Genomic DNA, 26,430 nt, shown 5'->3' with positions numbered 1-26,430 from the left:
TTCCGCGATGTGCTATAATTAGGGACCGGAAAAAATTCGCGGGTTCAATGACCTGTAGGATGAACTCCGTAGTTATACGTATACTCTCGGTCAAATGCCACCCACCCATTGGCTGCTGTCTTGCGAGACGTCCCAACGTAGCAGCCTGTGATTCGATAAAGCGTTGGTTGGGGTGTTTCTCATTGGCCCAGAGTCATTCGGGTGAGTTGTGAGCCAATAGCAGAGGCAGCACTGAGGTGTAACTATTTGTATTTTAGACTATCGCGAAATGAATTCGCGAATTTTTCCGGTCTCTAGGTATAATTCAAATACATATACCTTTATAATGATTTTTCTATTGGCTCACTGTTCATCTGGACGAATCTCAACCAGTTATAAAATCTCAACCAGTTACAAAGCCTCACTAAAAGAAGGATCGAATCACAAACAAACCAGCTGAGACGACTTAAAAGTCAGCAGCCAATGAACTTGCGTTATTCGCCCAAGTGTACAGGGTAATGTGCAGTCTATCCTGAAGGCCATCGAAACCGCCAATTTTTCTGGTTACTAGTCATGCCTAACGGCTGGTAAACTTAACGTTCGCCGTCGAATTAAACACGCCGTTGCTTCATTAACCAAGCGCACGGGTACCGTTTCAAATAAATTTTCTATCTCGCGAGCATCATTTCTTCATGTAATGGAAAATTTGGGGAAGTACTCGGCCAATGCCAGTGCGAAGACCGATGATTTGAGGGAATTTTTTTGTCCAGCCAATACCAGGATTCGTGGACCGAGAGTCGAACATGGATCATTTACCCAATGAGAGTCCGCCTTTTATCGTCGATCCACTTTGCATGGAAACTTGACAGAGTTTTCTGAACATTCGGCTTGGATTTTCCCGGATGAGTAAATCTGTACCTCGGTGAAATAAGACACTACGTCACAAAAACCATATTTTTTCAAGAGAGCGATTCAAAGAATAGAGCCTCACTTATATACTAAACTATTTTCCACCAAAAATATGTTTATTTTTTTGACATATCGTAGGTCTTGGTGTTGTATGCCAGATCAAGTTTATGGTTAAAAGTTAATTTTTCCCCAAAAAAATAATGGACATAGTGTTTTTTGCCTCTCAGGTACAGAAATATAAAAAAAAATACCGTGTTTGCACTTGTTTAATTGTTAAATTTGAGTTTTTGTATTAAATCATATTTTTTAAAAAATTCTTTTTAAGCCCTTTTATTTTTTGGTAAAAATGTAATCTTACATGTTTTAATATATTGAACCGCCTAATATTGTGTGATTCCTAAGAAGAACAAGAAACATGAAGAATGTGCTCCGAAGAATGGCTTTGCGCTTGAACGGGTTTATCGGAAATCTGCCGATATGCATACGGAATGAATCCCATATCCCTGCGTTATTGGAACACGCGACGATTCCCCTTTCCCCCCCCCCCCCCCGCGGATGTTGAATGTATTCGAGCTCAGGGAAAACGCTTTTTTGGTCACGCTTAAAATCGTGGTTTTCTGAAGAAAAAACAATTGTTAAATTCTATCACACCCGAGAAATCTACGTCAGAGTTAAAAAAATTTAATATGCGCAGAGTAATGCTATTTATTAGCGCCTATAAAGTCGCTTAGAAGGATTAGGTTAGATGCATTATGTCAAATATTTCACCCGGGCTGGAAGAGAATTCCTGTTTGAGCAATTAAATTGTGGCATGTAATCTCTTCCCGGAATTCAGGATTATCTGACCAATATTTAGTCCGCGCTGCGCAATTGGATTAGCTCGGTAGTTACGTACTACACTGTGAAAAGTGTTTTGTTACCTTTCCACCACACAGTTTAAAAGCCAAATCTAATTCACGCTAATCTAAACACGCCTGGAATCAACCAGAATTGCCTGGTACGAAACCGATCAAATTAGCTGCAAAACCACGAGAGGAATTTCCACAAATTGCGTTGGTATCCCTGCTTAATCTCCTCTTTCATTTCATAACAGCTGATCTGAGCTATTTTGATTCCTTTCCGAGTTTATTTTAGTCGGTTGAATGTTGGAAATTGCGACTACTTTCTCGCCTGAAGCATGTGCAACAGGTGTAAAACAAAAATAGTTAGTCATTCTTCGAAATATACCTAAAATGCGCATAAAAAATAGTTTTTAATTACTCTGTTCAATATAAAAATTTAGTCCTTCAAAGTCACGTCTAAGACAAAAAAGACATGCGTATTATCTTGGCATAGGCAGTGCTAGACAACGCTATAATTACATGATAGCTTGAAAGACAGGAGAAGTGTGCATAATTGATTCTAAAGAAGATAATTTCAAGCACTTCAACCGTTGGGCTGATACTGCTGTTGGTACACAGTTTATCTGAAGGACTTTGAGTCAATGAGAGATCCTCAATTAACTAATCATCGAATCACAGGCAACATATTTTGCTTGTAACTTATGAACATGAGACATTTTCCCGAGCATTTATAGTACTAGGTTGTCTATCCAAAAGGTTATTAAATTTGCAATTTTTTCTGTAATTATGTATATACCTTTGTCACAAAATGAAATTCGAGACCTATGCATTTTTAATTTGTACCTGGGACAGTTGTTTTACGACTTCAATTTTGGCTGCTATTACCGAATTTTTTTTTATTCTTAGGTATATTCCGTCTACCAGTGAGTAAGAGTATATACACGTGTTTTGTAGTAATGTAATTGCATTAAGCGCTGAACAGACATGTTTAGATTGGTATGTAAAACATTTTTTTTTAAATAAAAAACGTGTGCAAATTTGAACAAGATGTTTCTGACTTTAAAACAGGAAGATCGATATAAGAAAACTATGACCCCCTTTCAAATAGGTAAAGTTGTTGAAGTCATTAAATTATCTGGGTTTTTGGGTTAATTTCATATGTGGAATTATAAATAAATGTATGTGAGGTAGAGCAACAACAGAACGTATATGGAATAACAAAATCTTATCTTTAATAAATTGAGGAACTAGTGATAATGAATGTAATATTGACCAAAATTCCTTTAAAACTTTAGTTTAGCACCATTTATTTGTAACATTTACCATGAAACTAATTGCACGTGATTTCCTGCAAATTAGGATACATTTTTGAATATTTAACAAAAAAATTGATTTGATGAAAGTTTCTAATTCTCACCATTGTTTAGATAAACGCACATTTTACATGGGTACGCCTTGCTCGGCCTTTCTGCATATAAATTTAGAATGAGGATGGAATTTTAAACATTTACTATGAAACTGGCTACGAACAAGCAGTGAAATATCTGTAACATTGTCGTTATTGTGGTTACATAGTGCTAATATTGCCGTGACCAACAAGGCAAATCACAAACAATGTTTAAATTTTGTTCTCATTCTAAATGTTATAATTTCAAATATCTCGGCGATTGTTAGAGTAATAGCGTTGCAAATCGTAAATTTGTTTGCGATAAAAGACATGGGGTAATTTGTTGATCCATTATTATTATAAATGAAGAGGCACCATTCCCTATTTTTTTTTGCCCGCGATTGAGGTTGGTACCCCACCCACTGTCTCAATTTGTTTTAAAGATTTTATTTAAGTTAATATTTGTATACATATTTATTCATATATTTTTCGTAAATAAAATTATACAATACACTCTAATTTCCCCCTTCCACCTCTCTGTTTTCCTCTTCGCCATCAAAATAAATTAAGAGACTTCCCAATTTGAGATTGACCCTGAGTGTCTTTTCTCAATCTTCCTTTTTTGGGGTCAAGAACAACTTGTCCAAGTTTGTTCACATATTTTTTAAACACTCTGTATAAATGGCAAAAGTACAAAGTAACCAACGAATCATTCGCTTTGCTAACCTCACCAAATTTTCTTTTTTGTTGTAGTGAAAAGTTTTTTGTTTTGTTTTTAAATACCAAAATTCTTCGATAACATGCTGTAAAAATCTGTAGATGGCATTTAGACCCACAATATAAACACGTAAATGTTTTCTTTTCAGCTTATCAGCTATATTTACATTACTAAAAGGGTTATACTTAAATTAAATATTTAAATCATCAATTTTTCTTAAAATAATCTCAATGCTCAGTAGACTTTAATATAGTATGCCCACTAAATCTGTTTTTTTTTATTATTATTGACAGCTGTAGTAGGTACGAGCAGTTAATACCATATTTCGCCTGGCCATTTGGAATTCGTTTCAATTCGTAATGAAAGTATGTGGGTGGCGTGCCGAAAGAAAACATGTATTTGAAGGAAACGTAAACAATTACTGAAATGAGATAGTGCTGCATTTTTTTTTTTTTAAACTCGGATCGTTTTGAAATCGTTCGGCGGAAAAACCAGCACCACGGCTGGTGCTCCGGACAGGTATAGTGACTCACCTATCCTGATGACAGGCGGCAGCAGCAGCGCCACGGCTGGTGCTCCGGACAGGTATAGTGACTCACCTATCCTGATGACAGGCGGCAGCAGCAGCGCCCCGGGGATGAACAGCACGGCTGGTGCTCCGGACAGGTATAGTGACTCACCTATCCTGATGACAGGCGGCAGCAGCAGCGCCACGGCTGGTGCTCCGGACAGGTATAGTGACTCACCTATCCTGATGACAGGCGGCAGCAGCAGCGCCCCGGGGATGAACAGCACGGCTGGTGCTCCGGACAGGTATAGTGACTCACCTATCCTGATGACAGGCGGCAGCAGCAGCGCCACGGCTGGTGCTCCGGACAGGTATAGTGACTCACCTATCCTGATGACAGGCGGCAGCAGCAGCGCCCCGGGGATGAACAGCACGGCTGGTGCTCCGGACAGGTATAGTGACTCACCTATCCTGATGACAGGCGGCAGCAGCAGCGCCCCGGGGATAAACAGCACGGCTGGTGCTCCGGACAGGTATAGTGACTCACCTATCCTGATGACAGGCGGCAGCAGCAGCGCCCCGGGGATGAACAGCACGGCTGGTGCTCCGGACAGTTATAGTGACTCACCTATCCTGATGACAGGCGGCAGTAGCAGCGTTACATCTGGTGCTCCGGACAGGTATAGTGACTCACCTATCCTGATGACAGGCGGCAGCAGCAGCGCCCCGGGGATGAACAGCACGGCTGGTGCTCCGGACAGGTATAGTGACTCACCTATCCTGATGACAGGCGGCAGCAGCAGCGCCCCGGGGATAAACAGCACGGCTGGTGCTCCGGACAGGTATAGTGACTCACCTATCCTGATGACAGGCGGCAGCAGCAGCGCCCCGGGGATGAACAGCACGGCTGGTGCTCCGGACAGTTATAGTGACTCACCTATCCTGATGACAGGCGGCAGTAGCAGCGTTACATCTGGTGCTCCGGACAGGTATAGTGACTCACCTATCCTGATGACAGGCGGCAGCAGCAGCGCCCCGGGGATGAACAGCACGGCTGGTGCTCCGGACAGGTATAGTGACTCACCTATCCTGATGACAGGCGGCAGCAGCAGCGCCCCGGGGATAAACAGCACGGCTGGTGCTCCGGACAGGTATAGTGACTCACCTATCCTGATGACAGGCGGCAGCAGCAGCGCCCCGGGGATGAACAGCACGGCTGGTGCTCCGGACAGGTATAGTGACTCACCTATCCTGATGACAGGCGGCAGCAGCAGCGCCCCGGGGATGAACAGCACGGCTGGTGCTCCGGACAGGTATAGTGACTCACCTATCCTGATGACAGGCGGCAGCAGCAGCGCCCCGGGGATAAACAGCACGGCTGGTGCTCCGGACAGGTATAGTGACTCACCTATCCTGATGACAGGCGGCAGCAGCAGCGCCCCGGGGATGAACAGCACGGCTGGTGCTCCGGACAGGTATAGTGACTCACCTATCCTGATGACAGGCGGCAGCAGCAGCGCCCCGGGGATGAACAGCACGGCTGGTGCTCCGGACAGGTATAGTGACTCACCTATCCTGATGACAGGCGGCAGCAGCAGCGCCCCGGGGATAAACAGCACGGCTGGTGCTCCGGACAGGTATAGTGACTCACCTATCCTGATGACAGGCGGCAGCAGCAGCGCCCCGGGGATGAACAGCACGGCTGGTGCTCCGGACAGGTATAGTGACTCACCTATCCTGATGACAGGCGGCAGCAGCAGCGCCCCGGGGATGAACAGCACGGCTGGTGCTCCGGACAGGTATAGTGACTCACCTATCCTGATGACAGGCGGCAGCAGCAGCGCCCCGGGGATGAACAGCAGGGAGAGCGCCACGACGCAGGAGATCTCCATGTCTCGACTCGGGGACGGCCGGACATCCGGCGTTTGGCACACGGACACACTAGCACGTGCGGGTCACATCCCCTGACACTCGGCACGCGGCCCACCTCCCCTCCCCTCCCCCAACACCCCTGCCCCTTGCGCGAAGCGGAGAGCGCCCGACCCAGTCGAACGGGGCAAAATTCACCTCGTCGAACACCAGGTATCCGCTGTCATTGTATGTCCCGTCGGTCTGTTTCTCCTTCCCCCCCTCCTCTCCTCACCCCCTCCCGCGAGGAGCGCCGGTCACGTGTCACGCCTGTGGGCGCGAGAGGCGCAGGAGAGAGACGTCCGTCCGGCGCCAAGTCCGCGCCAGCACTGGCGAGCGTGACCCGGCGCCACTGCCCGGCCGGGGAGGGGGTCGAGGGGAAGTGTGTGCGTGGGAGGGGGCGCGGTAGGGGAAGCTTTATCGCCCCTCCCCCTCCCACGCGTGGCGAGACCGGCAACCCGCAGCGCACCGCGGTGTTGGGGTCGCCTACTCGACCCGCCGAGCGGCCTGCATACCTCCCAGGGGAAGGAGAAAACGTATTTTTTAAAGCGCGGTTGAGTACTCCTAGCGGTGCATCGATACTAACAACGACTTATAGGCTGAACGTGTGCGACTTGACACTTCTGATAAGTCATTCCGTTCAACCAATGCACAAAATTAAAATCAATCATAACCTGTATTTCACCTATTCCTAATGGCAGCATATAAGCAAAACCAATTTGTTTTATCCTAATGCCTTATCATATATATATAATTATATATATATTTTAAATTTGGAATTTTTTTATGGTGTCAGATATATTTACTGTGAAAAACTTTTATATATTTTAATTGTTTTTATTCTTGGGTCAGATTTTTTATGGACGCCATTTTAAATACTTCATTCTTACCTAAACACATAGTGAAACGACAAAAGGTAACTACTATTAAGTTCATAGTTTTACATTTTGTTTTTTTTAATAAGGTACCATTTAGAAAACTTTGTCATTTTTTAAATATACATTTTCTTTCTCCCCAACCTGTGCACTGTTAATATTTGTAAGTCAGTAAACAGTTTTACTAAAGATGTTATATTTCAGATTATCACCCTCCTAGATAGTCCCATTACTTATAGGTGTCTTACTCAGTATCTAACTTTAGAAAAATCTTTTTCTGAAATATACATTGAACACGCAAGATTGTATTGATGGCATATAAAATCGAGGCATTTAGGATGAGATCTTACACCATTTTGTTCTCTATTTATCTTTCGCAGCTAACTTGTTTTTATTGTAAAAATATGACTATTTGAGCGAATAACAATGTTAAATGATTTTCTGACACTGAAAGAGAGTAACTGCCATTAATATGTTTAATTTTTTCGTTATATTTAGTAGGTCGGTGATCACATAGGGCAAAACAAAAATTCTTAATCAACTTCAATCCCTCCGCAGAGCTATGTCTTACGTCTCGCCAGAGTTTAAATATTTGTAAATAAGCGATTAATAGTTATTATTAATTAAAAAACGATGGATTCATTATGGCTTGATAATGATTATATTATACATGGAAACATTACACATATATTATGTTCATAGGCTGGGAAGTTTAAACTGCGAATTTTCTTTTATTCTTTTTTTGGCCCTCCGTAACTTAAAATCTACAACACTTCTGGACATATAGACATATTAAAACTTAGTTTTATATATAGCAGTAAAGTTAACCAAACAATGTGATGATTAATTGTGACTTTAAATGTCTCGCGACACAGGGGAATTTAGAGATATTATGGGTGTGGGTATAATGTATATGTTATGGAAACGGGAGCAAACATAGATAAACAAAAGGCTTGTCTTGAAGTATTTCCACCGAAAAACACAGGAGCGTTTACGTTCAATACCTTTTTTTAATTTAAATTCGAGGTCTGAACAGTTTTCCACTTGTTTATTTCCAGACGAAAGCTTTCAAAGCATGAATTTTTTTTTCTTCATTTATTCATCGAAGCGAATTTATCTTCTCAAAAAATTCAGGTTATTTGAGAAGATAAATACAAATGTTGCCCTTGATGGGTTTTTTTTTGTCAAGCAACAACGTAACGCATTTTCGAGTGGATTTTATTTTTTTAGTTAGTGTGTCACACTTGAAGCTAAATATTTGTCTCTTTTTTTTAATTTTAAATGTTTTTGTCATGAACCCAAGCAGGTACTTTAATTGTTATACAGTAGAGGATGAGAGTGAATGAGGGGGGGGGGGGGGGGGTAGAATGCAGGTGCGGTGGATAACGTAAGCTCTGCATGATAACTGAAACTACGGGGGGCTCTTAACGTGGTTTACGACTGTTCGTTCCGTGTTACGTGCCGCCGGTTTTATAGTTCATCTGCGTGTCCTTCCCCCGGAAAGAGAGTGCGCCACTTAAACAGCGAGTTACGAGCGCACCAAAACGACCGACGTAACTGAACCACTAAGTTCAGCAACGCAGAAAACAGCTGGTGTTAAACCCACGTAGGTACCGGAAAATTTCCCCGAAATCAGTTTACGCGCTACCGTCCGCCGCGAAAGGCAAGCTCGTAAACGCGTTGAGGTTTTGAGCCGAATCAGAAGTGAGGAGTTCAGCGATGTCTCAGTCGACATCACCGCGGTAACGGTCTGCTACTACACAGACAGAGTGAGTGTGACTTCCACTGCAAGGACATCCACGACAAAAACCAGCTCGAAACGTACACACGACATTTGGTCTACGTTGCTTCCGAAGCCTGGTATACACGTTCGAAACATTGGTAAATAACAGGGTAAATATTTAATATAGGACACTGAAAGGTTGAATTATGTTTGATTGGACTTACATCTACAACCTCTGTAAATTTTTCTGCTATAGCAAAAAAAATTAATATTCATATAAATAATTGGGAGTTTTAACGAAAATACTTCAATGAAATAGAAAACTAAATATTATGTTGCTACAGCTACAAAATTCGCAGTGGTTGTATAACTTCAAGCCACCATCACCACCACCATCATCATCATGAACATTAGTAATTTATTTATTCTTGAGAAAGTAGTATACTTTACAATAACACGCAGGAGCATCCTGTCTTGTATGTCTATGTCCTTGTAAAGTTTTCTATTTTTCTCTACTTTCTTGGGTAAGTTTTTTTAAGTCTTTTTAGCATTTACTAGTAAGATTTATGTAATATTTATTTGAAAGAAATTTTTTTAGTGTGTCATGTAACTGATTGTAAGATATGAATAATACTAGTATCAATATTCCAACTACAATGTTATCATAATAATGTTGGCAGGCACTCAACATATACATACTAATTTTAAAAATGTGTTCATGGTTGCCAAGTGCGTTAGGAAAAAAAAAATTTTGAAACACGTTTACAAGTGTGGAAATACACAAGATTACAGGCTAGTGTACAATCATGCGAGCGAATATGAATGTGTGCAATTGTGCCATAACGCAAACATCAATCTCTGCAGCTTGCCATATTTGTTTTCGGCAAGGAACTGATATCTTTGAAATACGAGACAAAAATTCTCTTTGCAATTTTCGCTACCCAAGGATCGTTTGAATTACACTCTGATTACCTCATCGCCTAGACTACCTTAATGGCTCTAAAGAATTTTCACTTAAGTAATAGTAAATAATAAGACTTTTACTCTTCGAAATCTACTATGGAGGAAATAATGAGAAAATACTCGCTTTTTTTATTTTAATTTAGAACTCAATCTCACTTTTCATTTAGATTAAATATTTATAAAAAAAATCATTTTTTGCACAATCAGAATATTTTGTCAACAGTTTCCTCAAATGTGTTATTCAAAAGCTGTCTGATATATTTATGTAATTCTATTCTCTTAAATTCTACCCGTTATGCTCCTGCTTATTATCATTCCACATTGATTATGTAGTCAACCTACACACATCGCTAGGGACGGGAAAAATTCGCGGGTTCATTGACCTGCAGGATGAACTCCATAGTTATACGTACATTCGGTCAAATGTCACCCACTCATTGGCTGCTGTCTTGTGAGACGTCCCAGCGTAGCAGCCTGTGATTCGATAAAGCTTTGGTGGGGCGTTTCTCATTGGCCCAGAGTCATCCAGGTGAGTTGTGAGTCAATAGCAGAGGCAGCACTGAGGTATAACTATTTGTATTTTAGCCTATCGCGAAATGAATTCAGGAATTTTTTCGGTCTCTAAACATCGTCAACCTCGCATCGAAGCCTTATTACCACGTATTCACGCTCATAATTTGCTTGGATCTACTTCACACGCCTTCTCTTAAATTCAAGTCTCAAAAAATAATGATCGCAAGTTCGTAACCAATTTTTCACGGTTTCTAACTTTCAATGATTAGAGCCGTGATTATCCCGCTAATGCACTTGACAGCAAAGTAGACTTGAATCACATGTACATTTGCCTGACGTTTATGACTGTACTACAGTGCTCCTTATGTAGAGACTGGAAAAATTCGCAAATTCAATGACCTTCAGGATAGACTCCATGATCCTCTGCCTACTTGGACAAACGGTGCATGTTCATTGGGTGCTGAATTTTGAGGCGTCTCAAGTGGGTAACTTGTGATTGGATACTTTTTTTTATTGATTGTCTCTAATTGGCCAAGAGTCCTTCATATTAACAGTGAGCCAATAGCAGAAGCAGCACAACGGTATAAATATTTGAATTTTAGCATATCACGAAATGAACCCGCGAATTTTTCCGGTCTCTATCCTGATGACACTGACCCAGTTACAAACAAGCGGATTAAGAGGTTGTCGGATCACGTGCATGTATGTGACCTTGTTATCGACCAATCAGCCTGTTCCTCTTTGCGGGCCCTTTGGTTCGATTCCCAGTTGTTGCAGTCCGCGCTGGCTGCGACGACAGCACAGACTTCGACACACGCTGTCATTACGAGCAAAAGGTCTGGGCTAGAGACCGGACATATTCGCGGGTTCATTTCGTGATATGCTAAAATTCAAATATTTATACCGTTGTGCTGCTTCTGCTATTGGTTAACTGTTAATATGTAGGACTCTTGGCCAATTAGAGACAATCAATTTAAAAAAATTATCCAATCACAAGTAACCCACTTGAGACGCCTCAAAATTCAGCACCCAATGAACAGGCGCCGTTTGTCCAAGTAGGCAGAGGATCATGGAGTTTATCCTAGAGGTCATTGAACTCGCGAATTTGTCCAGTCTCTAGTCTGGGCCCACATCGCTGAGCGACTGTTGGCCGTTTTCACAGCTTTCAAGGCGTGCCGGTGGCAAAAATAGGGACAGTTTTGGCAACCGGTGCCTTGGATCTACTTGACACGCCTTAAATTTAAGTCCCAAAAATAATTATCGTAGGTCGTAACCAATTTTTTACGGTCTCTGTCAATGATTAGAGCCATAATTATTTCGCTGGTGCACTTGGCAGCAAAGTAGATTTGAAAGCACATGTGCATGGAGCATGCTGAGACCGAGCCGTTAATTTAGATTCAAAATAAAATAAAATAAAAATTTCGTAGCTGTCAGATTCTTGTTGCGCCTTAGTGATTGTTAACTGACTTGTGAACACCTCATGAGAGGGCGATACACCCGCCAATAGGCTCCTCGCAATTTGATTTCCGTCTCCGAGGAGAGCAGGCGTTGTTCCCGTAACGTAATTTTCACCAGCCCCCTCCTCCCCCCCCCCACCCTTTTTTTCACACCTTCCCCAGGAAACACGGATGAGTCTGCAAGGCGAAGACACTCAATCAAACGTGAATGCACGAGTAATTTTTTTTCTTCCTTCTATATATTTTTTTTTTCCCCTTCTAGCGCGCGCGACGGTGAATTTTAAAACTCGATTTATCCGCCGCCGGCGGGTGGGAGGGGCATGCGCGCCTCGCGACGGAGGCGACAGCAGCGCCTCTGGCGGCAGTCGCCCGCAACAGAGCTGCGAGTCCGCCGTTGCCTGGGAGACGGGTCCATTGATCTGTGTGCGTGATGCTGGGCACTTGGCGTGCGTCAAGCATGTTGACTATCAATTCCCATATTGTAATAATTAGTATTTCGTTTACTGGATATACTGAAGAAAAAAATGGGTTTGTGCACTTACGTACGTGCCTTAGAAGTTATACTTAGGCCTACTTGGATTTTAATAACTAATAGAAATAAAATAATAAAAGGACTTAAGTTATATTATAAATACTATTTTTTAAAGTATGAAATCAATCAAATTAAAAAATATCAGTATTCAATATTTATATTTAAAAATTTATAAAATGAATTATTTAATTTAATAAAATAATCGAAATGAATTTTAAATGAATGTGAAAATAAATTATAATGCTTAATGTTTACTCCAATTTATTAGTTATATAAATATAATTCAATTTTATTTATTTAATAATGTTTAAAATATATTATATATATACGAAAACATAATCTCCCAATTTCCAACAATATTATTCACAATAAATAAATGTTTTTAGTTATATGGACGTGTATTGAGTATCAATCACTAAAGTATATAATTTTATTTGTATGTAGACTTTTTTTAATTTTGTAAAAAAAATTTAGTTGCATGGAGCGCAGCATCGTAAAAATTCACTCTCATCAATTTTTCTAAAGAAGTATAACTCCAAAATAAACATGCCATTGAAGTTACACACATATATGTTGTATGAGAAATTCGCCATGGATTTAATATTTTTCTGTATAAACTAGTATTTATTGAAAAATAACTTTAACATAAATTCATTTTACTTTAGTTTGCAGAATTTATTTTTTAAATATATATAACAATGAGTTAGGATTGTAGTTTTCGTGGTTATAGCTGTCTTGCCTCGTCCCATGGATGAGCTAGTTAAAATTGCCTGTGGACTTACAGGCCTACGCGCGAGTGCTGTATAAGTTAAATTAAACTGAAGTTTTAAAACTTTATCAATTCAGAGACATCGTTTCCGATTGTCTTTCTGGAATCCACCCTCCGAAACGCGAGATCAGCTTAATGATTGCCGGATGAAGTAGATCTGGATCTGTTTGCGCTGGAAATTTAAAATTCCGTTCAAGGCATACTTATCTTTTTTTTCATGTTTTATCGAAACATCAACAACTTATTAATGAAGAGACACTGTAAGAGTACTGTTGTGGCCTATTTTGTGATTACAACAAAAATAATACTTTTTTTGTGTGACATTTGTTGCGGTTTATTTTTTCAATGTGTTTGCAGCGGCCACAATACGTTTTTTTCCAGTGTAATAATGCGCATAATAGTCGCATATTCTCAGTATTTTTTGTAAATGGAACAGAAATATTTTTAAAAAAATTAAAGATGCAATAAAAAAAATAGTGTTCACAGTATTTTTTGTTTCTTGCCGAGTACCCAGTACCTCCTATGGTTAAAGATATTTGTAAACCGTTCCCTGAATATATTTCCAGTATTAACTGTGCACATAATAAGCATGATACAACGAATTCTAAAGCCCAAAATGTTAAATATCCGATTATCTTTACCATCTTAAAAAAACTTTTTTCAATAGCCATGTGTAGAGACCGGAAAAATTCGCGGGTTCATTTCGTGTTATGCTAAAATTCAAAATATTACACCTTAGTGCTGCTTTTGTCATTGGTTCACTGTTAATCTGGAGGAATGATGGCCAATTAGAGACCCTCACTCATAGAAGTGTCGAATCACAGGCCACCCAGTCGAGACGACTCACAAGTCAGCAGCCAATGAACAGTTGGCATTTGCCCGAGTGTGTAGAGGATATTGGAGTCTATCCTGGAGGTCATTGAACCAGAGAATTTTCCGGGTCTCTAGCCATGTGTTGTGGAAAGCCGCGATGGTTCTCTTGTAGTATTTCTTGTTAATTAGTTTCCAAAGGAATCTCTTGTAAGCCTCGTCGTCGCGGCTAATAAGGAGTGCGCCCTGGACTTGCGACAGCGGCGAGGTGCTTGCCAATCACGGCCCGAGTTCGATGCTCGGGAACCCGCTGACGTCACCGCCTTTTTTTAATTGGGCCCTGTTGTCGTAGCCCCGCCCCCGCGCCTCACTGCCCGCCCTGCAGGCGTACAGACCACCCCTGCAATCTACATCGACTCTACGCCGGAATTAAACCTAAATATATCTACTGAAAATAGTTGACAGATAACACGAAAAAAACTTTTCACGTGAATCATTATTAAAAGTAACGAGTCGTATAAATGAAGGTTACAACGCTAGTCTTAGTACTAAAAACATATACAACATGCAAGAAGAAATGTTATTACCAAGCAAAACATATCTGGATAGGTAAATGACTGTCGATTTGAGCGATGCAACCGCATATATTTATTTATGTGGAAAAAATAAATAAAAATTTTTCGCGTCATATGAGGAATTGTTACATTTTAGTACCAAATGTAAACTAGGCTATGTAGCCTAAATGCAAATTCAAAATGCTGATGCAACTGACAACTAACTAATTTCTTCTCAACTCGAGAGTTCCAGCAGATAGATTAAAGAGATCCTTAACGTTAACCATAGCAATTTTTAATAGTTAGTACTTAGTGTTTGACTGTTACTTATAATATCAATTATCACGATAGACAATGTTCAATTTGATGTATGAAAGTCACGTGTTATTTGTTGAAAACCGGTCCTTCGCCGAACTGTGCGTGGGTGAATAAATAAATAAATAAATAAAATTTTCTTTCACAGGGTTCACGTGGTTCTTCTGCGCTCTCGGCAGACGCGGGCGAATTGCTCGGGTTGCCGGTCTCGCCGCTAGAATGCGGCACCAGACCGAAGGTGGAAAGAAAAGCTGCTGTGAAGAGTCACATGAGTGATGATGTTCAAGTTTACTTGCGTGACATTTCACAGCTCGCAAATAACGTTTCGTTAACACCTGCACTGTAAACTTTTTTTTTTTCGTACGTGTAGAACTACAGAAATTTGCATCACTACAAAAACATTTTTCTCAGTAACACTGCGCACATTAATAAGCTCAATAAAACAAAGTCAGTTCAGGAATATTAGAATATATTTTCCGTGGTATAAAAAAAACTGTGTGTTTGTATGAAACATCAGTCAAAATTTAAAACTATCTGCCAATTTTCGTAAGCAGTTTCAAAAAACCAATTTCATACATGAAAAAAAATTTTTAGCGAGTCTTCCAGTACTTGCCAGGGATTTATACCATCTAACCTTGTGAACGAGCAATATCTCATGTTGTATATATACTTATAAAACGAAATTCTTCAAAATAATGCTGAGCGTTATAAAAAAAAACTCATATTGTGATTGCAAATAAATTTCTTGACGCAAATCACAAGAAATTTCCGAGTTTTTTTTTTTATAGTTAATCGAATACAAAAAGGTTATATTTTAATTAAGGAATTCAATGAACCATTGAAATGGGGAATAATTTTTTTTTCTGCAATTAGATGTAGACAGTAATTTTCGAATGATTTTGAATATCAAGTGTACAAAGTCAAGATTTAATAGGTTGGAAAAGGGGATAGGGTCGGTTTTTTTTAAATCTCTAATTTAGACAGTGGACGTCGGCTTCCACGTAACATTTAACATTATAAGTAGAATTTATTTTAGTGATAATTCAAACAACAAGCCTGGGTAAACCTAGGTTAACGTCTTCTTCTAACATTTCCCTTAACATATACATCTCCACGTGTAACTCACTCACAGATACATACAATTTGTAAAGTGTTTATTTTTTTATGTTTTATTTACAAACGCTAATTTTATTTCATTATTTTTTTCGTTTGATTGAGCTTTAATTTTAACATTTTAAAACAAATATTTTTGCGAAACTCCGTTCCCCCGGAGAAACCCCCGGAATGGCCACCGCATGGGGAGCCCAAGAAAAGAAACGGATTTGGAAGCCACCTGGAAGGTTTTTTTCTGTTCCACCCACCGTTTCTTTGGTAGCCTGACTTGTTACAAGGGATTGTATTCCTACCAGAGAAAATGCCACCATTCTCTCTGGGCAATCCGCCTTGGAGGAGCCGGGGCACGAACCCGGGTCCTACTAGTCACAAGGCAGGCGCTCTACCCCAGAACCAGAGTGGTAGAGCGGATACTTGCAATCTTCTTAACCCTGACAAGACATTCACTGCAGTTTGGTTCTGGCAGTGAATCTGAGAAGCATTATTGTACCTATGTATGGTTCAAAAAAAACGTCATCATAGTTTATAATCAAAAAAAACACGCTTTTATTATTTACACACTACAAAGTAAACTTATTAATCGCGGTATTATGTTATTGGGGGAGCGGTAACGAAGTCAATCCTTCTTTCGTTCAATCACTTGTTCTCTACTTTTCGTTTCGCATTAACCCCCAGACTCCCGACTAACAACGTAACTAACTAACTAACAATCTGTGTGAACAAATATTTGAAGTAGATTTTAACCTACTTCTATTTGTCGTATAGATTTTAAAATCTGCGATTATAGATGTTCCTCGTCACCAAGTGGAATGTGATCGTTAAAGCAAACATACTGGAGGGGTTCATTGGAAGCTATTGAAAAGTTCCACTATCCACCTCCTGGCTCCTGGCTCCTTCATCAGAGAAGTTCAATGGTACCAAATTATTGTATTGTCATCCGGCTTACAAACAATTAATATACAATCATTCGTTAGTTATTAGTTATTCGTGTTTAAAAAAACACGTGAGCGAGTATTTCAGGAACAGCTAACCGCAACGAGCCAATTAATGTGTTCTCATTTTGCAAATAAACTTAAAACACAAACCCACGGACACGAAATTTAACGAAGAAATCTTTAAAATCATGCATGAAAGCATTTGAACTTCCTCAACGTTATTAGTTTTTGACGTGACAACGTCTAATAAATCGATGAAACGCCGGCTGCACGCACGAAAAAGTGTCCCGTAACGCACATTGTCCCACTACGGATGTCCCACTACGGATGTGTCCTGTTATGTTCAAGGAAGAAAAAAAATTACTCGTGCATTCACGTTTGATTAATTTTTTTTTTAATCAAAAATTCATGTTCATTGTACGCATGCGTGGCATCTCTCTTCCTCTCGATTGGAACAACCATCGATTTGACTTTTCAATCATATTTTCGACGTTTGAATTATTAATATTATGTAATTTAACGATCGTCCACCGATTTTCAGCACAATCGGTACGGTTATTAATTTCCCGCCTACCACTATAAGAAATAAACATGGCGGACTACATACGTTTTTAAAACTTCCACAAAACAAAATTTTTATAAATAAATATGTATATATAACATCTGAAACTATCGTTTCCAATATGGCCTCGTGGCCGTGCGTTTAGCATCGCTGACTACCATTCCTAAAGTAGACGGATCGAATCCCGGCCGCTGCAATACTTTGATTTTTGTACTTGTAAAAATAAATACGGCGCGCGCAACACTACAAAAGTAATAAATATATTTGAATTAATGAATGCAAATAAAAGTACATTTATCAATTAAATTGTAGATTTCAATTCACTCCTTCTTTGTATCCATACAAAATAGTGATAATTCAATAAAAATGATTCAATTTTATTCATAAAAGTATGCAGAGGTAGATTTTATCATACAAAAGAGGGAAAAATTTTAAAACAAAATTCTTCCTCAAAGAATATAATATTTTTAATGCCTAAATGGTTTGGTTGCAAAAACCTTTTAAGGCTCAGTATCAGGCCGAATATGATATTTCATTTTCTTCTGGATCAATCATTTCATCAAAGTTTTGTTATGACGTTGTCACGTTAAACTATCGTCCGTAAACCGACTTTACAGACAACTATTTTTTATTTTAATTAAGTCTCCATTTTTCTATCTTTATGAATTCAGAACTAATTATTTAGTCTTTCTTTACATTTTGATAGTTCTCTAAAGAATTTTAAGTATTTTTTTTTTTTCAAATTTAAAAGTTGCAGTCCAAAAGATATATTAAAATGAAAATTAACCTGAACATTTTAAAACACATTAACACATTACTGCTTTTCCCTTATAGTTTATAGTAAAGAACGTTTTCGGTTGCCTTTGTAATGTGACCTCTCTGAATTAGGTTGGAAAAACAGTGTTTCACGAGCAATTCACGAGCAATCCTCGCGAGTGTTTGAGCACTACTACCGCTCTCTTAAGCCCCTCATGCTGACGAGTATTTGCGTTAGGCAGACGTTTATAGAAGGACGGCTGGTAATTCTTCAAGCTTCTTGGGAAGCACTGGTGCGACGTTTACGAGTAATTAATTTCCATCTCCAACTTTTCTTGCCGTCGATGAGACATGAATTGTCTCTTGCTACCCTTCGTACATGAACCCCCCCCCCCCCCCCCTCAACACCTTTTCCGACCCCTTTCCGAGAGAATAATGACCCCTGGAATGTAAAACATCTTTTTACAGATTTTGTAAGAGTAATTAGCGGGATGTGAGGTTGCCATTGTCGTTTCAGATTGTTTACCTATAGTTCGAACCTCGAACGCTGATTGGCTGGATGAATGACGTCACTCTCCTAACGACCGAAACTAACCGTTTTCTGGTGACTAGAGGCCTTTACTAGGTTTAAGTTCTCAGAAACAGGCCTTGTACAAAATATTACCTAAACTTTAAAAATTAAAAAAAAAAAAATCTTTGCTTTCTCTCACATTATGCAAATAAAGTGCTTGTGTGCTTATCATTTAAACATGGGAACATTTCAAAGCTTTTCATGAATGAGAATTCGAGTGGCTATATATTTAAGGTACTTATCAGTTTGAGATATTTAACATCCAAATTAAATTGCACAAATAATTACATAAAATCAATTATTAATTTTAGCGATAAGGAAATTGGGTCTTGAAGTGGAACAAGCATTGTCTTTTAGCATAAGAACTTTTAAGTTTATAACCAATTTTATTCTTAAGAAGAGGTCACAAAAATGTCAAAATTTGGATTTTGGCAGATGATAGATAGACAAGATAAAAGTTAAAATTAATATTTTTCTAATGTAATGAAATATACGTTACGTAAAATATTAAAAGTTGAATCAGGTTTCACATACGTGTCTCGTACAACGCAGCTGCGGTGTTGCTTTATATGTCTGGGCAGGGCATAGAGCCTGATTGTGAGCACTTGTTTAGGTCGCCAATAGTGGATTTGTGTTGTAGGCTATTTAGGCTATAACACTTGCAGTCGCCTCATAAAACCATCGATTTACATTTTTATTTTGTGTATAAATATTTAATTATATATTTTTAAAGCACTAATAATTACTTATTTTATTATTTAGAAATTTTAAGTAATACGAGAAATACATTTTTATGTTGTGTATAAATATTTAATTATGCATTTTTGAAGCATTAATAAATACTTATTTTTTTTATTTTAAAGAAATTGAAAGTAATACAGAAAAAATACGCATTAGCATTATTTTCAGTACAAGAACAGTTTAATTTTTTTTTTTTCAAAAAATTTAGAAGGAAAAAAACCCGTTGCCTGAGTCAAGGCCTGGGACGCCCGTATTAAAATGCACGCAGATTTGAAATACGCGCGGGTGCTTGCAGTTCGTCCCGCTAGGAGCGCTGCAGGGCGAGTCTCGTGCTTCGTGTCAGCAGGCCTGAGTTTACCTGGGGAAGCCTTCTTTTCACAGACGAGAGAGCCAAACGCCCGATCGTGCATCTTCGGTTGTTTTTTTTTTTTTTTGTTCATTGTAAATAAATTTGGCAGTGTTGATAAAAGGAAAGACTATAAACAAGGCAAGAGTATTTATTTGTACGCCACCATATTTTTCGTTGGCCGTGTGTCCGTGAATGTTTATTTTGGACAACTCATGATAACTAATGGACAATTAGGTCAGGTTAGCTACATTATAAATACTTTAAAACATTGTGGACGGTTGATTTGGTTAGGACAGCTACATTAAAAAATACTGTAAAATCATGTAAACGGTTTCCTATCCCTGGATAGCTACCTACATATTAAAAAGTTATTTGCTAAGCAACCATAAAATGATTTTACAGTATTTTTTAATGTAGCTATACTTACCTAATATAACCAAACCATCCACAATGTTTTAAAGTATTTATAATGCAGCTAACCTATCCTAATCGACCGCAAAATTTTAATGCCACACCGGTTTATACAATGAGTAGAGACATGCAAAATTCGCGGATTTATTTCGCGATAGGCTAGCATCAAAACAACTATACCTTCGTACCGCTTCTGCGATTGGCCCACATTTTATCCGGGTAACTGTGAGCCAATGGGAGACACTAAACCAAGAAAGTGCCGAATTACGGACAGCCTAGTTGAGACGTCTCACGCGTCAGTAGCCAATGAACAGGTGTCATTTCCGCGAGTATTTAAAGGACTGTGGAGTCTATCCTAGAGGTCAATGAATCCGCGAAATTTGCAGGTCTCTAACAATGAGATAGAACAGGCGGGAAAAAAAGCGAGCGTGAACTTCGGGGAACTTCGGGTGTGGCTCTCTCTTCTGTGTGATGAAGGCTTCCCTGTCGGCAGGCCTGAGTTTCCCTGCGGTGTCTTCTACAGCACTTGGTGGTAGTTCCACGAGGGTGTGGGGGGTGAGGGGGTGGGGGTAGTGGTTCGCACACCGACGCCGTCACGCCAGGCCGTTGTCGAGTCGCGACACGACGTCATGCCTGGAGTCGCCCCGCGCTGGACATATCGGCACGCGACATGCATTATTCAGGCAGCTCCTGGCCCCCCCTGACACCGGGGGGAGGGGTGGAGTCCATCGAGATAGTTATGAGGGGAGAGGCGCTGAATCCCAACTCCCCTACCCAACTCTTCCTCATCTCTCGTCCACTCCCAGAAAGGCGTGTGCGAGCTAGTCGTCACTGCCCTACACAAATTTCTAGAGACCTGCAAAATTCGCGGATTCATTGACCTCTAGGATCAGACTCCACAGTCCTTCGAATACTCGCGGAAATGACACCTGTTCATTGGCTACTGACGCATGAGACGACTCAACCAGGCTGTCCGTAATTCGGCACTTCCTTGGTTTAGTGTTTCCCATTGGCTCACAGTTCCCCCGGATAAAATGTGGGCCAATCGCAGAAGCGGTACGAAGGTATAGTTGTTTTGATGCTAGCATATCGCGAAATGAATCCGCGAATTTTGAACGTGTCTACAAATTTCTTTGAAGCGTAACATCGTCCCGACACTTAAAAACCTCTGTGCATAATCGTACGGCGTGAAATAAACATCTGTCATCATTTTTTTTTATCGCGGCCTCCTGGCCATTGAACGTAGTACCCCTGCGTCTATTGGCTGTTTCTCTTCCCCGGCTAGTCGCCTCTCCGGCTCTCGGCGAATGAGAGAGGAGCGATGGGAACACGACCTGCCGACAACGCACCGCCGGGGAAAACTCGGAAGGTGAGGGAAAAGAAGAAGAAAGAAAAAAAGATACGCCGAGCCAGGATCAGGAGATCAGGATTTCTTTCAGTCGTGTGTCGTCACACTTCAACAAATCCCCCCCCCCCCCATCCTTTCCCTCTTCCATTCCTCCATCCGTTCTCTTTTCAGTCACCTTCTGGAGTCGTTCGTTAACCCTCAGCGGGGATCTAACAAGCAGCCTCTTCGAGGACCTCGTTCCGAAATCTGGGCGCGGAAGGAGGCGGGTGCGACCTTACAGAGACAGCGGGGTAGAGGGTGTGCGCCGGCTGCGCATAAACACTTTATTTGGCAGCCTACAGACGCATGGAACACACGTGAACTTTTTTTACTGGCTCTTAGATATACGATTACTCTACAGACTAAAATACATGTTTATTTCAAAAGTGTCTAAGTCACTCTCACAACTATCTTTTTTTAAATTTATATTGTCTCTCAACGAAGAAATACTAAAGTACTAAAAAATTATTTATCTTAAAACTTGTTTAGAAAATCTTTTCTGATAAAGCTAGGCCTGAAAACAAAACAAAAATGCATAACTTTACCAATTAATACTTGAAAATAAATAATTACAGCTCTTTAGTTCCTTAAATACCTAACTTTAGAGTAGGCCCTACTTTAAATATGCATTATATGTTGGCGAATTTTTTTTTCAATTTAGGTTCTTGATTTTGAGTTCGCGCGCTGCTTCAGCGCAATGCAATTCTGCGTACAAACAACAGAAACTGCTCCTGTCGTTAGATCGTTCACGTAAACGCAACACACCGTGTACTTGGTAAAGGCTTTGCTGATGGACTAAACTACCAGGAACATTTTGATCTTTGAGGACGAGACGCCGAATTAATAGCGACCGTGAGATCAAAGGATCATGGGAAGTTTTGCGAACGGCGCGGCAATGAAGTGAATTGTTTACAGAAACACGAGAAAAGTTGTAATCGAACGTAGCAAACACTTCAACAGTACGTCTGCGGTCTTTGAAGAGACTTCCTTCCTTCGATATCCCATTTTGCCATCGCCGTGACTGAAAATATTTTCTTTGTGATCCTCGCCAAGTGTCACCAAACAAAAACTGTGACGTAACTATCACTTTCACTATCACCGCTCTCGCCGTGTGTTTAGCGAGTTCTACCGTACAATATTGAAAATACTCCTGTCTTCTCAGTCTTTCTGACATAAAACCATTGCAAGAGTTTGATGTGGCTTCCTGTCACTTATATTAGCTATACTAGCTGAATACCATCAGCTTCGCTCGCTCAATTTCAGGGCATTGCTGATATTTTGCCATTGTAAGGAAACTAAGCAACGGCAGAAGTTTCGGAAACTATTGTGAAGGATTCAACACTACCGGTCCTCAGTTCATTGGCTCACCGCGTTGGACCAATGGCGTAATGGTGAAGGGAGGTCTGGATCGAGGCTTCCGCACTACAATTTTGTTTTGTAAATGCAAAAGAAATATCCCTGTAAGATACAGAATTTTTTTTAATTTGTGTATTAACGTAAGAACAACTGTATCACTAAAAAAAAAAAATTGTCTTCTTAGTATTACCGTGTTCGGATTTTTACCCGGGCATTTATGCTTTGTGTTGTCACAGTACCTACAATAGTTTAAGTTATTTTTTTGTTAACCGATCCCTGAATAGCTTTTTAGTATTAACTGCGCATATAAATAAGCACGAGAGAACAAAATAAATTCGAATTGTTGAATATTCAACTATCTTTTCCACGGTTCAAAAAAAAATCTTTAATTAAACAACAATTATAATACGTCAATTTTCGTAAGAAATACTTCGTATTAACTCGATATACGCAAAAATAGCAGTAGTCCTGTGTTGTATAAAGTTACAGTGTCTTTCTTATAGTATTACAATGCTATTTCTTAGCAACTGGGTTCCAAAGGAATCTTTTGTGAAAGTACAGAATTTTTTTTATTCTGTGAGCTAAAGGAAACGGATGCAACCGGGTGGAAAGAGTGCTGTGAGCTCTGGGACAATGGAGTCGGCGGAGTATCCGAGGAGTTGGCCCCACGGGACCATCTGCCGAGGCGTCTCCTGTGTCCCGTTCACTAGCTCACTAGCTCACTAGCTCACTAGCTCACTAGCTCACTAGCTCACTACCTCACTAGCTCACTAGCTCACTACCTCACTAGCTCACTACCTCACTAGCTCACTACCTCACTACCTCACTAGCTCACTATCTCACTAGCTCACTATCTCACTAGCTCACTATCTCACTAGCTCACTAGCTCTCGATAAAGATGGGTGCAGAATTGAGAGGACAAAATAGCAGTAACAGTACACGATAGCTAGAGACCGAAAAAATTCGAGGGTTCATTTCGTGATATGCTAAAATTCAAATATCTATACCGTTGTGCTGCTTCTGATATTGGTTCACTGTTAATATGTAGGACTCTTGGCCAATTAGACAAAATCAATAAAAAAAAAAAAGTATCCAATCACAAGTTACCCACTTGAGACGCCTCAAAATTCAGCACCCAATGAACAGGCGCCGTTTGTCCAAGTAGGCAGAGGATCATGGAGTCTATCCTGGAGGTCATTGAACTCGCGAATTTTTCCAGTGTCTAACGATAGCGCATAGGGCGGTCGTGTGCATGGCAGAGGTCATGCGAATAGGAGGTAATTGAATATATTACCTTCATTGAAATAACACTTACTTACTTTTAATTCTTTCGATGCAGCCAATTTTCTTTTTTTTAAAGTAGCTGTGATACACGTGCCTATTTCGTTTTTTTTTTTAAGATTTTTTTAATATTAAAACTATATTTTACAAAACTTTCCACTCCCATAAAGGTTGAATTTCAGCAAGTAGTAAAAAAAAGAGTTGGTAGATTTTGCATGAGTATATGTTTTATGTTTGTCGTAAATCATAGTCTACTGAATAAACTACACCACGCTTGATTGGCTACAAAGATATGACTTTTATAATATAACAGAATTGACAACATTTTTAACCCTTTAATTGTCAGATGTATAAAAATGGTAAATTAAAAACGTATTATGAAATCATATAAAGTAGGTACGTTATTGTTTCTCAGTTTATTACCTTCAGCTTGGTTTTCTTTGGAGATCTGACTTTTTATGATAAAACCTAACTTTCCCCCTTTTCGCTCCATGGAAGGTCTAATTTCTAAAAATAAAATAAAAAATACAACTCTTAAATTTTCATACTTGTTTGTCATTCTTAGTTTATTATCTATAAATCTAGTAAATATAGAAGTATGCATTTTTTTGATCTACTAAATTTTCCTCCTTTTTCACTCCCATTGCAAGTTGAATTTTTAAAAATTAAAAATAATACCATTCCAATCTCTATATGCTTGTTTATTCTTAGTTTGTTAGCTTTAGATATAGTAGATTCGACAGTACTATTTTTCTGTTAAAACCATTGTTACCCCTTTTACACCCTTTAGGGGTTGAATTTTTCACAACGGTAAAATTTTTGTTTGGTAGTTTTGGTAGGCTCATTATTGATAGCGAATATATTTTATTACGCTTCTGTAATATTATATAGCCTTGTATTTAAGTTAGCAAAAGGTCCTACCAATAAAAAAGTTTAATCAAAATCCGTCAAGTAGTTTTTTATTGAGATCAGAACAAACAGACAAAAACTTAAACAAAACAACTTATTTTTGAGATCTTAACAAAATTAGTAGCTTTTCCAAAAAAATTCGTAATTTCATCTAATGTACAGACTTTTCAACTTAAACGGTTTTATTACTAGTATAGAAATGTTATTAAATTTTAAATTAGAAATAATTTTATTTATCTGTAGCCAACTGGTTAGCTAGGGAGTTTTCAGACAAATGATTTTCTGACAAAATCTCCATTGATTTGAGTATGTACCTTACAACAGCCTCTCTAACAACTTGTCTTTTTTTTTTCTTCGCGTATTTTGAAGTGGCTTCCCATACTTATTTAACCCTAATCGATTCTGCTCGTAGTTACAATATATTTAGTTTATATTAGTGTTGAAAGGGTTCAGAATAATTCGTTTAGTGTGAAACTGATGTATCCACAACCACAAGGTCATAGAAGGGAAAGTGGAACAAACAAAACGTCAAATAGTAATACACGTACTTTTTTTGACGTGATAACGTCTTTATAAATCGATGAACGCCGGCTGAACGCACGAAAAAGCATGACTCATTTTCACGTTCCGCCTGAGCCGAGCGTGCAAGAACCGGCCATCCACCGTGCAAGAATATCTTCTATAATATCAAACAGGTTAAGGCGGGCTTTTTAAAAGCAGCAATTTAAATTATTTGATTTATTTGTCCCATTTCGTAATTTTCAATTAACAATTTATTAACATTAATTTGATTTCAGTTTATTTCTATTACTAATTGTTCGTGATTATATTTAAACAAATTATTTAAATGAAATTTGTAAAAACTGTAAATAATATTTGAAAATTAAAAAGTATGCAATTTTTCATCAATGTTTTCTTGTGACGTTATCACGTAAAATTATCGTCCGTAAACCGACTTTACAGACAACCCCCCTTTATTTTCATTACTCTCTGATGATGTCGCCGCCGCATCGTCTTTAAAGAAGTTTCACTTCAAAACCACATTAAAATCTTCAGAGAGAGAGAGAGAGAGAGAGAGAGAGTTCTAAGCATTCGTGGAGTACCTGTGCTGTCCCGCGCGGGCGCTGGAAGCAAGGTGACTCAGGAAATGACCGAAAATGCCCGCGGCCAGGGAATAGAGGTCTCGGATCGTGTAATTAGGACCTTAGCCCACCTCTGTGAGACGCCCCCCCCCCCCCTTCCGGGGCGAAATTAATCATTTCCCGCCGCGTCTCTTCCGCTTTCGCCACACAGTGGC

At 39.5% G+C, this 26,430-nt stretch overlaps 1 protein-coding gene across 4 annotated transcripts in view; it reads right to left on the bottom strand.

The window, feature by feature from the left end:
• Positions 1-26,430, bottom strand: part of LOC134539483 (glutamate receptor ionotropic, kainate 2) — a 639,484-nt gene that overhangs the window by 465,563 nt on the left and 147,491 nt on the right. For 3 of the 4 annotated variants that reach the window (XM_063381552.1, XM_063381553.1, XM_063381554.1), the window contains exon 1: positions 6,157-6,582. The exons of the other annotated variant lie outside the window; for it this stretch is intronic. In XM_063381552.1, coding sequence (XP_063237622.1) covers positions 6,157-6,235 — 79 coding nt within the window. In that variant the 5' untranslated portion in view covers positions 6,236-6,582. Of the gene's footprint in view, positions 1-6,156; positions 6,583-26,430 lie in introns of those variants that run through there. 4 annotated transcript variants of the gene reach the window in all.

Source organism: Bacillus rossius, chromosome 15, assembly GCF_032445375.1.
Source record: "Bacillus rossius redtenbacheri isolate Brsri chromosome 15, Brsri_v3, whole genome shotgun sequence".
Classification (NCBI taxonomy): domain Eukaryota; kingdom Metazoa; phylum Arthropoda; class Insecta; order Phasmatodea; family Bacillidae; genus Bacillus; species Bacillus rossius.
This window is presented reverse-complemented; position numbering and strand designations above follow the sequence as displayed.